At 37.4% G+C, this 17,229-nt stretch overlaps 1 protein-coding gene across 1 annotated transcript in view; it reads right to left on the bottom strand.

The window, feature by feature from the left end:
* Window positions 1-7,931: 7,931 nt before the first annotated feature.
* Window positions 7,932-17,229, bottom strand: part of epha4b (eph receptor A4b) — a 97,842-nt gene continuing 88,544 nt past the window's right edge. The window contains exons 14-17 of the mRNA XM_058395626.1: window positions 16,463-16,612; window positions 15,900-16,093; window positions 13,896-14,033; window positions 7,932-13,797 (exon numbers count right to left, since the gene is read on the bottom strand). Coding sequence (XP_058251609.1) covers window positions 13,698-13,797; window positions 13,896-14,033; window positions 15,900-16,093; window positions 16,463-16,612 — 582 coding nt within the window. The 3' untranslated portion in view covers window positions 7,932-13,697. The remainder of the gene's footprint in view (window positions 13,798-13,895; window positions 14,034-15,899; window positions 16,094-16,462; window positions 16,613-17,229) is intronic.

Here is a 17,229-nt window from a genome sequence, read left to right on the forward strand (position 1 = left end):
ATAACAGGTTTGGCCGTTTTAGCAGAGATTTTGCAAATGCACAAATATTAGCTATTTAACATCCATGCTAATTGCATAAGGACATTAAAATATGGACTAATTTTTGACTTTTGATTATTATTACTTAATTAAATTAAGTTGAAATAATTTTTTTTAAGAATTCTTTTTTGGATGTTTAAAAGGATTTTGTTAATCAATTTCAAAATATCATAAAAAATAAAAAATAAAAATAAATAAATGATTTTATAATCTTCAGGATATCGGGATGATGTGACTTCCTGTTGAACAGGTGACTTGTGGAATATTCCAAATATTCCATAGGGGTGAATGTGTTCAGATAACAAAGTAACTAAAGATAGAAAATGATTTTAAAAGGATTTTACACTGTAAAACAAAAATATTATATTTTAAGATTAAGTATAGTTATTAAGGAATAGATATCAGGTGCATGGTGTATATCAGGTGTTTAGTAAGATATGATGGAATATGTCTAATTCTGATTTTGTTTTGAAAACACATCCACACACACTTCTTCATAAATGAACATCCGATGCGTTCGAGATCCCAGTTTGAGATTAGTTTTATAGCCCTCATCTTTCCTCTCTTTCCTTTCATCTCAGCCAGCTTGGAAACTAAGCTCCCTGACTGACCTGACATCACTCCAAGCCCGGATCAAGTTTTCCGCAGGAGCTGTGAATCTGTTGCTCTTTCTCGTTTTCTCTTTCTTCTGCCACAAACGACCCGTTTATTTTTATTCCCACAACTTCTAAAGGAAACCTCGTGTTTCTGCTGCCTCCTTATTCGGCCACAAGATCACCCGTTAAGAAGGAGAATAAAGGAAGGCGTCTGCTGTACATTTCTCATTTAGTATAGTATGAGGCTTATAGAGACGAAAATATTATTATATATAATGGATCACTTTGGTTCTAAAGCGCATCAAATGAACTGAGTTCTGTATTAATATTTCACGTTTTAAACCAATTCAAAGTGTTCCACATTTTTTTCCCATTTTCATTTTAATTACATATGAGTTTTACGTTATATTTCTTACCCGCCATTTAATAACTACAACAAAGTCACTTAAAAGCATGTGTTAAGGATAAGTTGATTTTAGACACTTAATTTTGCATGATGCTTGTACCTGTGAGCTCAGGATTGACCCGTTGACCCCAAAGCTGTGAGACGCCAACCCTGTGTTGCCCTTAAGCTAGAGCACATAATGAATTAAAACATGTCTCAAATGCAGAACATCACTGATTCAATTTTGCCAGATTCTCTCTCTCTTCACTAATATAAATAATAATAATAAAAAAAACCCATTTGTTATTTATTACAAAATGACAAAAGCTCTCAATATTTGTCTCAATGCTCTTTCCCAACGACGTAAGATGACTCTTTTTAAGATCGTTTGCCAGCTGCTGAAAACATCTGTTAAGGCTTAGAGAAGATCTAGACCTCCAAAAATCTCCAGCCAGAGGAAAATCTTTCTCTCCCTGTTCTTGGTAATGCAAGACATCCCTAGCAATAAAAAAAAGACAAAGAAAAAAAAAGATTTGTTTAAAATGGGGTAAAGCCAATGGAGCGTAATATAACACATGTGGAGGCCTCAGTAGCATGTGGTTTTCTGTATGCACAGAACAGAGCAGAGACAAAAAAAATAAAATAGCATTAACATGCCATGTGTTTCTCTATCTCAAGGTACGTCTCCATGAAAATAATCTAAATCCAGGGTAAAATACTTAATATGGAATATTTCCATATTTCTATCAAGCACTATAAAGTGAAGGCTCGTTCTATGCTGGTATTCAGGGTCTTAAAGACTGCCTCATTCAATCTTATGGGTATATGCCCATGGGAAAAAGAAAGAACATCCATACTTACTCAATTTATTTTATTTATCAGGTCCTACAACAATTGTGTCTTCAACAACTTCTATAATAAACAAATAACCTTAGATTAATAAAAAGAGAGATTTCATTAAGGCCACCATTAGCAACAATAACTAGCTACCTAACAATTTTAGAGACGTTTTGGCTCACTCTTCTTTACAACATTTGTTTAAAAGCATCTTAATGGGGTCAAGGTCTGGACTTTGATGTGGCTAATCCAACATCTTTACTTTTTTTTCTGCTTTAGCCATTCAGTTGTCAATTTGTGTGCTTGGTATCATTGTCCTGTTGCATGGCACCCAGCTTTAATTGCTGGACAGATGGCTCAAATATTTGTTTCAATAAAATTCAGATACAACGTGGAGTTCATTGTTGTTTCAATGCAAAACAAGCCCAAATCATCACCACTCCACTACCATGCTTGACAGTTGGTATGGAGTGTTTATGTTGTTTGATTTACTCAAAACATGGACCTGTGCATGATGACCAAACATTTCCACCCTTGGTTATTGTTCCTGAACATTTGTAAAAGGGACTCCATGAAAGCTATACTTAGTCTGCCTTTTTCTGACCTGTAGATCACATGGGTTTTTCTTTATATCTTTAAAGTTTTGTCCTTAGACCTAATTAGCTAGAACACCAACTCCGCCCTCCATTTGTGAACAATACTTCTCTCAATCGAATGACGAATCTTAAATTATTTGGAGATGGCCTTATAACCATTCCCAGATAGATGACGAGAAAAACTGACCTCTTTTAGGTCACGTCCATTTGAACATGAAACTGGCAAAGGTTCTGCTCTTAGAGAGGTAAGGTCACCTCTTGGTGATTAACTTATCATTTGCATTTCATTATTATCACCTGGCTTCTTATTAGTCTCTTAATGGCCGAGGAAGTAGGGAGGGTACTTGTTTTTTTCCACCTGGTTTCTGAATGTTTATGTCGAATGAAGGTGATCAAGGGTTAGAAAAGCAGACATTTAAAAGAACTTAAATGATTGTTGAAAGGCTATTGAAGACTTCACCAGTTTATAAAACTTACAGTACATTGTACAGTATATTGCACAGCCGTTTTTCGTTTTCTTTTATTACAGTTAAAAATTACTGTTTTAGTCTTGCACTATATATTCCTCAACAAGCTGCATTTCTGGCCCCGAATTCTCAGATGAGTCACATAGTACATTCAAATGCTACCAGAAACTGAAATACATTATATTCCCTTACTGCAGTGTAGGAGTGGTGGAGGGAAAAAGCACAGCATGGTGTCAGACTCAGAAAATGTAAACTCTTTGTTGATCTAGCCTGCTACACAGCCACATATTGTGCAAAAACATTTACACTGGCTCCTGTGGAATGCTAAGGCTCCTTAAAGTGGCATGACCAAACATCGGAGATATGAGTTATGTGCATAGTGTTAACAAGCTTTTCAGGCTCCTCTGTAGCTTCGTCATCAACTACCCTTTGTCTCAAACCCTGCTTGAATTGGCAGTCATATACCACTTTCCAAAGACAAAAAAAATTTGAGCTTTACTATTGTCAGTGGAATACAAAACAAATACAAAATACAGACTCCTAAGGGTACAGTCAACAATGTTCACATCTAAGCACTTTACATTGCATACAGTCAGAATTAATAATCAGAAATAATTCTCAAAATCCAAAGATTATATGAAAACCTAGCATATAATACTAACATAGCAATATGTACACAGTGAAGGTGCCTCAATGCAACTTGAATCAAGAAGCAATAGTAGCCACGACACTCACTTATGATGTAATCATATGATGACGTAAATAATCTTATATACATTTACAGAACTTGACCAGAAAGGGTCGGCTTATAGCAAACTAGATGCTACTGTGAAACGTGGTGGTGGCAGCATCATCATCATCGTTCATACGTTTCCAGAACCTTTTCCTGGACAGCATGATGCTAGTTATCTGACTTCTTGCACCCAAACTAATTCACTGGTCAACCTATAAACTTTTTTTTTAGTGAATATATTTACAAACGGTATAAATTTCTGTCCCATTTCAATAATATGGGCTTTTTTTGTGTGACATAAAATAAAACTGACAATTAATATAATCATTGCAAATTTAATATAGATCCAAATTTACTCATCTTATTAAACTAGGAATCTTCAATATATGGAATGTCTAAGACAGGAATATTGATTTAACAGACAAAAAAAAAGAAAAAAAAGAAAAGGATTGAGGGGGAAAAAAATCAGACTTGGCTGCTGTCCCAGGACAAATATATGATACTATTGACACTAAGGCAGGCGGTTTTATGATGCTGAATAGTGATGGAGCAATGTATGCGTTTGATAAACCTGAGCCAAAAATCAAGAATTAAGACATAAAATGAAACTGTAGGCTTTTATCCACTATCAGGATGTGCTGTGTATACCTTTTATGCAACCAGTCAAAGGTTAACACACGCTACATTATGTATCTTTATTGCCAGTTTGGTTTCTATCAAATTAGTTGCTGAGACAAATGCATAGTGAATCTAGCATCCAAGTATAATATAATATTTAATATGTATTAGGCAGTTGATGGAAGTGTTGCTATTTTGCTTTCTGGTTTAAAACAGCTTGTGGTTATTTTTAGGGCTAATAAATCGACCCCTAAACAATAAGGAGGCAGATCGTTTTGAGTATTCTAAAATAAATAAATAAAACTGGCCTTCCCATGTGTTGCATGCAGAACACACAATGCTGTGTCCAGATGCTGTAGTTCTGAAGAGAAACTGGTCAGCAGATGTGTTTCAGCTAAAGTGGATTAGAACAACCACTGGCCTAATCAAATTAAACGTGAAAATGCCTGTGGTGGGCTTACGTTTGTCCTCAACTCATCACAAACTAGGCATTCAGCAAAGAAAAACAGATGCATTACTGAAAAAGAGAAATGCTTTTGGTCAGTAAGCCAAAAGTTTCCTACTGCTGAAAGAAAATAAATTAAATGCCAATTTCTATAGGAATAGGCTTACAGATTATATATTAACTTAGAACATACTGTATAATACCAGCAAATTTTTACATTATGTTTATTAAAGTTTGGGCCCATGGTAGGCTTAGAGTCTTGTTTCTGGATAACAAGGTTGGATCCTAGTCTAATCTGCAGGTCTTGCAGCTCATCCACTTCAATTTCTGATGCATTTTACGTTCTGAGATGCTTTGCTGCTCACCGAATTTGTGCCACAGTGTTCGTGAAAATGCTAGTTTCTGAAAATCCCAATCCAGCAATCATGTCACGGTCAATGTCACCGAGATCACATTTTCCCCCCTTTCACTTTGGAGTAAACACCAACTGAAGCCCTTGAACTTTTATCTGAATGATTTCATGCATTGTGTTGTTGCCACATTGGCCGAATACATGCAGTTGGATGCAGTTCTTCATAATGAAGTAGAACGTGAACTGCTTGACCTGACTAATGTTCAAAAACACATGACTTATGAGATCTCTATCCCGAATTCTATCCATTAGGGAAAAAAAAAGAATAAATATTGACTTTTAATAGTCGCCTTATGTGCTGTCGCTTGGTTGTGAATGTATCTGAATGTATCCAGCAGAGTGTGACCTTTTTCTGTGTTTGCACATCAATAATGTTTTGTCTTGACCTGAAAGGGATGAGAATGTCACTCATTTGAATAACACTCAGATTAACTTCATATTTCTTTTCCTACTGTCAGAGCATGGCTATATCGAGACACTCTAAATATAAGCATAATCCATTAAGTCTGTGAAGTTTGCTTCAAAAAAGAAGTACAAGAATCTATTTTTTGGTCTAGGAGTTTCCATGCACACTTATGCATAGAATTTGGACAGTCATGATTCATGCTAGGTTAACCCAGTGGGTAGTGTTGCTGTCTCACAGTTCTTGTGTTCCTGGGTCAACCCTGAGCCGTGTGAAGGTTAGTCTGTATTTCAGTTCCCTCCCACCTACGAAAAAATGTCTTTAGGTAGACTGAAAATGCTAAAATGCCCCTAGGCATGAACTTTGGTAATGTGCTTTGAAGATGACCAGCTGACCAACAAGATGAAGAGATGACCAAACCTTGTTGACTCGTTGCCTCAAGGCACACCAGTAAAGATTCCACCATTGGTGCCAACTAGGTCAGAGCTGTCGCTACATCTGGGACTAAAATCTTCATTAAACTAATAATGTCTCACATTTCTGTGTTCCTAACACTGGAGGAACGCGATCCCTTTGAGACACCACTTGAAATAAAAGATTGGACCCACGGCAGTTGTGTTTTAGGACTAAAGGGCAAGTCATCCGACCCAAATTCAATCCCCTTCAATCCCCCTCTGTCATGTTGCTCCTAATAAGCAATCATATGACACCCTGGATGCTGGAAAGTACGACCAAACCAAATGGCGAGCTGTCACTTAAGAGGACGTGATGGATCACCTTGTGATAATGCGCCATTTTATCATCTGCCAAATTGGACATATGCTACAGATCAAGGCAGTTGTGGACCGGGTACTACTGTACATGGCATTGATTGCTTTTAAAATGCATATTGACATCATTGGGAAAGGTTATGTGGTTCACTGGCTGAGACCCAAAAGGTTGTGGATGATTGATGGGGCAAAAAAGTGTATGTGTATGATGCTGGAAAGTGCTCACACTCACATGTGGTAGCAAGGTCTCAGGGGTGTGCGGGCTAATTACCCCTTTCACTCATGCTGTCAGGCAGTGGTTTGGGTGTCTCTTAATATGAGTGCAGGAGGCATTAAAGTAACACAGGAGCCCAGTTGCTATAGATCGTTTTTGACCCCCAGAGCCTCTGGCCAGGAACTCGACCCCTGACCTGTTGACTTTCACTAAAATGGTGGCTTTCAATGCTGACCATACTCCCAGAAGCTTAAAGAGTAATGATTTGTTTATTGGGAACAAACCAGACAAAGGAAAAGCTCCTTCTTTTCTGCTATATGGTCAACATTTGAACTTGCCACATGAACTGGTTACCATTTCTTTTTCGTTTTCACACAATACCCTTGCAGAACCCTCAAATCTTTGATAACTTTCGAAGGGAAATATAGTGAATCTTTAAATGTGCTCCAAAATTGGCCATGATCTGTATACAGGAGTTACGGCATCTTTTACGTCAATCACTGCAACTAGTGAGCATCATGGGTGTTTTCCTTCAAAGCTGTACCTTACCATGTGAGGCAGCAAGAACAGTAGTTTTCAAAGATATGTTGGCTTGCTCCATGGGTCTCAGAAGAAGCCGAAGCTGTAGGCAGTTGTCATGTGATAGGGATAAAAAGCTGGCAAGTGGTTAGGAGTTTTGGGGCAAAGTGGGGCAACATACAAGATTTAAAGGACAGTTTTATTTTTAGCCATTATTAGTTCTATTCTATTGCATTTCTCTCACACAATATTATCTAATTGAAGCTGATCCCTGCAGTGCATCTCTATCTTGTAAAATCTCTCTTGTCTTGTGATTCTATTATAAGAGGCTACCAGCCAGAAGACAAATCCATCTAACCTGTCCAGTTAACGACGGATGAAAAATGGCTCTGTACCAGACACAGTACTGTATCTGTGTGTCCGGCAGGTAAGACAGAGGAGAGAAATACAGGATGGGGATTGGGGATAATGGATCTAACATTGAGTGGCAGCAGTGCTTTATGCGGCTGAGGAAGAACTCGGAGGTCGACAACCCCTCTCTCATTCCCTGGAGAGAAGCCCAGCGATCACTGGGGAATATACCATTACACTCCTTGTGGGTCAAAAGGCACGTCCGGTTAAGATCAAGGAAAGGCAGCTCTGTTTTCAGGAACAGGACCTTCATAAGATTTGTCTATATCTTGTGGGTTTTCTACAGTGAAATTTATTGCACTTATTACTGCAATTCCAGACCTAATATTGTCTGATTATGTCAAATCTTCATAATATACAGGATATTTAGATTCATTTAATCCATACACTTGGTGTTGATTTGGGGTTTAGGGCGAAAGTACAGTTTCACCCTAAATTCTGATTTTCAAATGAACACGAGAAGAAATGAAAAACCGAACACTTCCGTTGAGAAATAAAAATTATTCGCATGTTTATTACAGCAACATGAAAAGTGTACACTCTTGCAGTGGGCTGAAGAGAAACCTGCAGTGACTAAAAGACATCGGGCACGGTTGAAGTAGATGACTTCTTAGAAATAACTAGTAATAAGGAGTCAAAGAAATGTACACATCCTGCATTAGAGTCACTTCGTGTTTGCAAAACATCATTATCCTAGCTACATCACAATTACCATTGTTATAATCTTGCAACAAATATGCTTTAAACAAACATTCATTTCAGACCCTTCTTTTTGTTTGTTAGTCCTTGAAGTTTTCGAATTTTTTAAGCTGTAGGTTCATGTCACGTTCCTTACTTGGTTCACGTTCCTTGCTTTAAAACACACAAACATGCTTTTTCGGATCATTTGGCCCCACCCACTTTTAGTTTATACTGTAGCTACTTTGCAATTGAAAGACCTACCCACCCTACCTCACCCTACCCACCCCTCCACACATATTTCACATATTTGGACACAAACAACTTAGTAAATATAATCAAAATAAGATTTACATTAATAATAAAAAAAAGAGCATGGCTGCCAAGTTTCAAAGAATGCTTCATTTGCAAATGTTTTTGCAACAAAAACTACCGGTGATATTTCCAATGCTGCTGAAACTCTAGAAAGAAGTGGACAAATCTACCCTATAGTTTGTCTCTTGTGGCACATGTGTAGCTATTTTTGATGTTAACGGGTGCGGCCTGTCCGGCTTTTTTTATTATTATTATTTAGCGCTGGTAGCCAAAATGTACAGTCTACAAACTAAATAATACAATAATTGGTGTGAAAATTGGTTGATTAGCAAATCTGTATTAGAAATCTGTACTAGCTAGCCGGAGACGTCAACGATCTCCAATTTTCGTTTTTTTTGTAATGTTTCTCTAGACTTTTATTGAGAGACCGTAAACAACAGGATAATTTGTTTTTATTAAAGATTTCACTGTAAATGGGGAACTGAAGAAACCTCGGACCACACGTGCCATAGGAGTGGTCAAAAATATCAAGAGAACTGTCTAAATCTTTACTTGGATTCCACTCTGGGGGTCACATGTTGCTAGTGTGAACATCTTTGGACACTTTTTCCATCATTGGGATCATAGGACAGAAACACAAGCTGCAATATCATTGTCATCTTTCTTTTGTTTCGTGGTACATCCCAAAATATATCCCATGGCCAGTTAATCTTAATCCACCACACTGCCTGTCTCCTCGAATAGACTTAATACAGAGAATCCAAAGCAGTCGAAACTCTGCCGCGGAGATTAAAATATAAACAAATGACAGAAATGTTTTTTTTTTAAATGACTATTGCAGTTTGTGTCTTGCTGTGTCGCTTGCAGTCAGTAAATAAGTGTCATTAAGAGCGCTTGAGCTGGAACGGATGATGCTTATGCTGTGTGTTTATATATAAGTGAAAAAATAAAATACATGAAAAAAACATTAAGATAAAATAAAAAAATAAATAAAATATAGGTAAAAAACATTAAGATAAAAAAAAAATAAAATAAAATATAGGTAAAAAAAACCATTAAGATAAAATAAAATAAAGAAAAGAAAAGAAAATTCAGGTAAAAAAAAAAAACATTAAAAAATTAAACAAAACAAAGTCATTAAGATTAAAAAAGTATCAATAAAAAATGGTCACTGGTCATTTATACCTCAAATAAATAATGAAACTGGATATATTATCAACTCAGTTTCCCTTAGGAGCTTACATGAATTCTGTTGTTTTATGTGAAATTCTCTTCCAAAATACACCGACCATTAACAATCAGATTTCTTAATGAGCACTTAGACTCAGATTAAACATGGAATTATTTCAAACAAATTGCACTGTGTGATACAGATGATGCTTTGTATCTAAATTATGTATGGGCAATATGCTTTTCTATTTAATTACAATACACCAAATAAGGAATAACTACACCATTAGCAAGAAATGGAAAATGTCACTGGGGGAATATTTGTACTGTAAAGAGCCTCACTGGTGACATTCCCACTTAAAAAAGATTTAAAAAAAAAAAAAAAATTATGCATGGCCATGACTTACTAACTTGAGGGAAGGAGATCATTTAATTGTGGCCCCGTATTAAAGAGGTATTGTACTGAAATATGAAATCATATTAAAATTCCAATTTGAAGACAGATCTTTAATGAAGACTTTATTTTGCCTCGCGGAATTTTCTGAACTGTCATAGTTAACCGATTTCGTCTTAAAGACCAATAGCGAGCTTATGGTTTATATTATCATCTATTTCAGCTAGTTATCGTAATTTATAGAACTTTCATTGTTTTGTCTATTATATCATTTCATTTTTATATTCCTTTGTGTTCAAGGCCATCAAGGCCATGACTTATTTATCCAATTCCCTCATGTTACTAAATCATGTTCACTATCTAATTATCTTGTTCTCTTGTTTTACTAAATAGTTTTCATGACTTAATTATTTTGTTCCTTTTTTGTTACTAATTTGTATCTAAGACTTAATTATCTTGTTCCCTTATCTTACGAACTTAATTATCTCATTCCCTTGAGTTAATAAGTCATGACCATAACTTAATTATCTCATTCCCTCGCATATCTAAATTAATTATCAACTTCCCTCAAGTTACTACAGTCAATAGCATAACTTGCTTAACTTCTTTCTTCAGTTTACCAAGTTGTGGCCATGACTTAATTATCTTGTTCTTTTGCATTAAGCCATGGCTGCAACTTAATTATCTCGTTCTCTTACATTACTTTTCATGGCCATAACTTGTTTACTTGCGTTACTACATCATGGCCACTGCTTAATTATCTCATTTCCCTCACATAACTAAATCATAGCCATAAATGAATTATCTCCTATCATCACATTAGTAAATTATGACCACAACTTAATTATCTCGTTTCCTCAAGGTACTAAGTTTTGGTCATGACTTAAGTATCTTGTTCCCTCAACATTAATAAGTCATATCCACAACTTAATTATCTTGTTTCCTCAGGTTACTAAGTTCTGGCCATGACTTAAGTATCTTGATCCCTCGCATTAATAAGTTATGATCACAACTTAATTATCTTGTTTGCTCAAGTAACTAAGTTGTGGCCATGACTTAATTATCTTGTTCCATCGTATTTCCAAATTATGACCACAATTTAATGATCTCAAGTTACTAAGTTGTGGCCATGTGTGGTTTCCTCACATGATTAAGTCACATCCACAACTTAAGTATCTCATTTTCTCAAGTTCTTAGTTGTGGCCGTATCTTGCTCCATCACATTATGACCATAATTCAATTATATTGTTCCTTACACTTAGTAATGTGAGGGAACAACATAATTCAGTCATGGCCACAAGTTAGTAACTTGATAGAGCGCACTTGTGTTCCTAATTAAATCCCATTATGTAATCATCTTGTTTCCTTGCATGTCCTCTATTAACTACTAACTCAACTACATGTTAAAAAGTCATGACTAAGTAATAAGTAGGAATGTCATCAGTTGGGTTCCATAGTAAAGCCTATGGTTTAAAAGACAAGGGGTTGCTAGTAAGAACCTACCAAGATCATACGTTTAACGTTTGCATAAATGAGACTGATACTTTACAGAACTTTTACAAAAATAGTGTTGTAAATGCAGCAAAATCAGCATGAACAGGTTCGTGATCAATCTTTCCCCAAAGTTACATGCACCAACACAAGCTTGAATACTGTGAATGAAAGAAGGTTCAACCTCTGAAAGGTGAATTAACACAAAGCTGGACGCGTTGCGCCGACATTCACTATAGCTTTCAGTGGCGTTGTTATGATAAATACTATGTACAATATATCTCATCATGATACTGCCTCTACCAGGAAGAAGAGAAAGAAACAGCACAGTTAGTAAGGCATCTAACGTCAAGCAGCTACAGCCACCATTGGAGTGAAAAAAGAACCGCAGTCACTGTCACTTGCTTAGAAAAGATGAAGCTTTAGCATCCATGCTACATTCCAGAGTTCTGTTATATCCCACGGCGGCGAGCTCCACCGAACGATATACATCTCGCATCTTCTTTTTCTTCTTCAGAAAATGAAATAAAGTACATTACAAACATTCTACAGCTTTTTCTTCACTCATTTGAATTCGACACTGTACACCTTTATACACTATTTTACAAGAGTGTAAGTTGCGTTTCTTGTTCTGCTGTAAACAAACATATGGTGAAAAACATGGTGTTTATTATTGATGCTCATAGCTCACCAAGGTAGCAAACTGACTTTGTCAGTTGACTTTGGTGCTTGTCCAGTGTTTGGTTGCAAAATACACTGGGCTAGCATTTGGAGACCAGAATTGACAGACTTTTAGCTGCCTTGCCAATTTTGCCTCAGCATAATTTTGTTCATTGGGCCACCAGGACCAGTTTTTGGCCCCCTTTGAAACCAACTTCCCAACATTGCCCCAACAGAATTTTCAGTCCATTGGGCTAACATTGCACGACATGGGACAAGTTACAGCCAAATTTGAATCCACCATGCCAATGTTGGCCCAACACTGACACAACCCATCCATCATTTTGCTACCTGGGAAGAATCTCTGTATATATATATATATATAATGTGTTCCTCAAAATTCTAAACAGAAATAATGCTCCCATGCATTTTTGCGCTATGCGAAACATCTTGATATACTCAGGAGTACGTTAATTACTATATTCATCGGAATTCAGTGCACCCAAGTTAGCTATGAAGTGAATAGTGTAGACTAATTTGCTTTAAAACTTTAAAGGAATACTTGGCCACCTTCTCTCTTTTAGATTGCTGTTTTTAGATAAAGAATTCCTTTAAAGTTCTCAAAGACACCGTGTATAGCATGTGTACCAGGGTGCTCTACATACTCAAATGGGCATGTTCTGCTTTTCTGTAATCATGAAATGAAAACCAACCGAAAATAAGTCTGTTTATCGGTCTACACACAAAAACATTCTCACAACAAATGGGGCATAACCATGACTAGCATTAACTATCAAACACTAGCCCACCATATGACTAATTTTGTACTGACAAAAAAAAAAAACCCTGACATTATCTACCGGATATTGCAGTATAGGACATCTCTTATCTTAACCATTAATTAGCTACTCATTGCAATTTCTCCTCATACCATAATGCCGTAATCTGAAACACAAAGACTGGGATTACATTACATTTTCAGAAGACTGCTAGCCCTACTTCCGCTGGTGAAACATAATCTTCTATTGCCGATAGTTAGGGAATCCAACCCGAAAGAGTGCCTCATACAATTGTTACTACAGACCATTAAAAATGGCCTGTCTCGATAAACATCATCTTGTGAGCCAGGGCTGCAAAACACACTTCCTGTCCACTATCATGTTCAGAATACAGCACTACAAGGGCCATACTGCATCTCTAAACACATCACCATTAGGTCCAAATCCACCCAGGCACCTTTTTATTCATCTGAAACTCAAACTGTGGAAAAAAATGAAGCAAATGACAGGAAACAAGAATGCAAATGACTGTACACATCTCACAATAATGTTCTTAAATCATCAGAGTTTGTGTTCGACCATCATCAACCGTCTGGTTTGAATTTTCCATTGCTAATCAGTCTCTGGTTCCGCTGCACAAATTGTGAGCTCTTGGGCTGCAGCCAGATATCCAGGATTGGGGGTTGGCATGGTGAAGCACTGTTCTGGGTTCCACACTTCCACTCTTTTGCCTCCTCTATCTGTCTATCAGTTTGTCCAGAGCTGTTATACTTGCACATGGCTCCCTTGGGCATGCAGACTCTGGACACTAGCAAGGATCTTCTTCTGGTGCCCAACAAGGGTCACGCCCATCTTACTCAACTCACTGAAGGAGAAGTTGGGGAGAAAGACAGAGAGACATGTTAGACATGTATGACTTAAGGAGTCTTTGCCTAGTCTAAATGGTTTATGGGTGTTCCTTACCTTACACTGATGTAGATGACTGAATCTAATGTGACATATCCAGCAGAGGTGAAATTATCCTTGTACTGGCCCATTTTTATGGCATCCAGCCACTCATCCACACTGTTGACGCTGAACTCCGGGGTGATCGGGTCTTCCCTGTAAAAGGCAAGAACAAGTCTTGGGTAATGATTTAATAGATATAATGAAAGAATTAAGCAAAAACAAAAAAGGCAGATCTGGTACCTCATACAAGTATGATCTAAGCAAGTGTCACAGATACTGACCCTGACACTAATAAGTCTAGCATCGTGCATGTAATTATTTTTAATGCATGAGAGCTTAATGCCGATCTTTAAGTGTGTCCTCAAAGGCATCTCTTCTTGATCAAGGGAGTTTTCCTGAACTCATCAGCCCTCTTGTAAATGCAGAATGGTTTCCCTGCATAATGAAGTAACTTCCCTATTAATCATACAGCGAGTTACAATCAGAATCCAGCTCACATGGTTGGAACTGTTTTTGGGCAGCATAAAGGCTTTCCCTTCTGAAAGGCACCTGCCCACTTAGTTCTATTTTTAGGCGAATTTATAGAAAGCATTGCGTGCATTCCTTTCAATAAACGCAAGCCAATAATTCTGTTCACTAGACAGAGCTCTATTACAGTTTCTAGATACATGGCCAACTGAAACAACTTTATTCTCAGTGAACTACTTGATTCAAACCAAGAAACTGATTTCTTACTTTTTTCTTCTTTACATTTTATTTATTTTATTTAGTCAGATTGTTGCTCTGTGGTGAAAGCTAACTAGCTATGTTAGCATTACCCCAAAGGATATTTAGATAGTCCAAGGATATCCAGCTAGATGTTATTGAAAAATAGTAATAATCATCTTTTCAAAAGAACAAAAGTGACGGTATATGATGACACTTAAGGGTTAGGCTTGATATACTCTGTATATTGCATGATCCCCAGGAAAAGATTTGACTACTGAGCACCTGCCTGCAGAATATCTTGCCATGCACATACAGCACAACCCATATGATATAGTTATTGAGCAGGGAGTATCCCTGTGGCCCAGAATTTAAAGAGGTACACTATAATTTAGCATAGCTAATCCATCTCCCAGCTTCTGTATTGGTAGGTAACTGGATAATTTGGAAGAAACCTATCTCAACATGGGGATGTAACACCTAACTCCATACGTACAGTACCCTAAGCTCAAGACTGAAGCAGGCATCCAGCAACAGTGAGGTGGCAATACTACCCACTGCACCAACATGTCAAGCCATCAACTGAGGGGCAGTGGTGGCTCATTGGTTAAAGGCTCTGGATTTAATGTTTTGGCTCTGGACGCACGTACACACTCACGGACGTACGCGCTTATGCACCTACTTTCACCATTCCATATAGACATGGAAATCTGGAAATCTGTTTCAACATAGGTTTAGCCATATACAGTACCTAAACAACACACAGAATCTCTGGTGTGTATTTTGTTTTATAATCTGTAATATATGTGGTGGTTTGGAACAGCTCAGGTGTCAAAGTGTCTGAATTCTGACAAACAGGCCAAAAAAACCCTAGAATAAAAAAACAAAAAAAGATTTTTAACCACAGTTGAGTTTCTCTGCTTTGACACCTGAAACCATTAAGGAAGAATAACCTTATCCTCTATACATAACCCCCAAACCGACCCAAATCAAAATGTTGAATTAAATTTTTCACCGTAAGGGTGTTTTTCGCAAACACACTGACCTTGTATTTTCACCTACATGCTTTTATTTGAAATCTTTTTGAGTGACAGCAGTGTTTATACGAATAAGAATATAAGAATGTTGTACCATTTTCTTGGCTGTACCAAATCCTTATAGGCATGTCACTCATGTATAATCCTGTAAATCGTCAGCTTAAACTATAAAAAGTGACATGTGGTACAAGACAATTTGACATAAAAGGTCAGATTTCCCATTTTCGCCAACAATTTAACAACAATCTGACAGGGAATTAAGGCAAAGGTAATTTACCAGATGGAACTGTTGGCCAGCTCTTTCAGGGCACTGGGATTTCGGATCAGCTTGTCTAGCATGTTGACAATCTGGCTGAACTTGGGTCTCTCAGCTCGCTCTTTCTGCCAGCAGTCCAGCATCAGCTGGTGTAGAGACACTGGACAATCCATTGGCGGGGGGAGGCGGTATCCCTCTTCGATCGCTTTTATCACCTGAGAAAGACAGTGAGAGAGATTATAAGCTTTGAGCCTGTAGCAAGACATGCTGATTTCCAGAAATATATCTTCTACTGAGCTTTTAAATTTGATATTACTTGTTTAATAATTTGTCAAATTCAAAGATCTGCAAATGCAGAATGTTGGACTTAGAGTTTGATTTGTCTTGCCTGAGAAAAAACTGAAAATCTTCGAATAGGCATTGAACTACACAAACATTATCTTAAGATTGTGTGGAACCTGTTTTTCAATGCAAGGAACTTTCCCTGTGTAAATAGTGACACAATTTTTAACCTAAATCTCTAGCTCTGAATATGGCCCCTTGTGTTCAATCATTCCAAAAGATTTTGATAAATAGACACTCACATCTTGATTGGACATCTCCCAATATGGCCGCTCTCCATACGACATCACCTCCCACATGACGATCCCGTAGCTCCACACGTCACTCGCTGAAGTGAACTTCCTGTACGCGATGGCCTCCGGTGCTGTCCATCGAATGGGGATTTTTCCACCCTGCAACCGACAAAACGAAAAACTAAATCTAATCTCATCCTCATGCATAATCATTTTAACGCTCTCCATATTCTGCTTTTGCCACTTTGTATTCAGGAGAACACAAAAGCTGTGGGTGTACACAGCGGAGGGGATTGTTAAAACATTAAAACAGTCCTTGACAGTTAATTTCCACGTCAAAGTCAAACAAAAGGCAAACCGACTTCACTTTATATAGACAAACGTGAGTGGAGAGCCAAGTGTATATATATATATATATATATATATATATATATATATATATATATATATATATCCACTTATGTGTCGGCTTCTGTGCTTCCGAGGCTTTTCTGCTTGAAGCGATGGGAAACTGGGGAGCTGAACGTGGAAGTCACTTAACACACGCATGCAAAGACAAACACAAACCACCCTCCTTCGTCTAATTAGCTCTCATGCTGGTTCGGTGCTGAGTGTAAGATCCTGTACTCATTGTTTCTGCCATTTTGTTCTCTCGCAGGCCTACAGGAGCTCTAGTTAATGATGGAGAGAGAGAAGAGGAGGACTGGAGGACAGCATGTCAGCCACATCACGGAAAATGGTCCAGCATGAGGGCTTGGAGTGGGCCAACTTCCACT

The sequence above is a fragment of the Hemibagrus wyckioides genome, linkage group LG07, assembly GCF_019097595.1.
Source record: "Hemibagrus wyckioides isolate EC202008001 linkage group LG07, SWU_Hwy_1.0, whole genome shotgun sequence".
NCBI lineage: Eukaryota > Metazoa > Chordata > Actinopteri > Siluriformes > Bagridae > Hemibagrus > Hemibagrus wyckioides.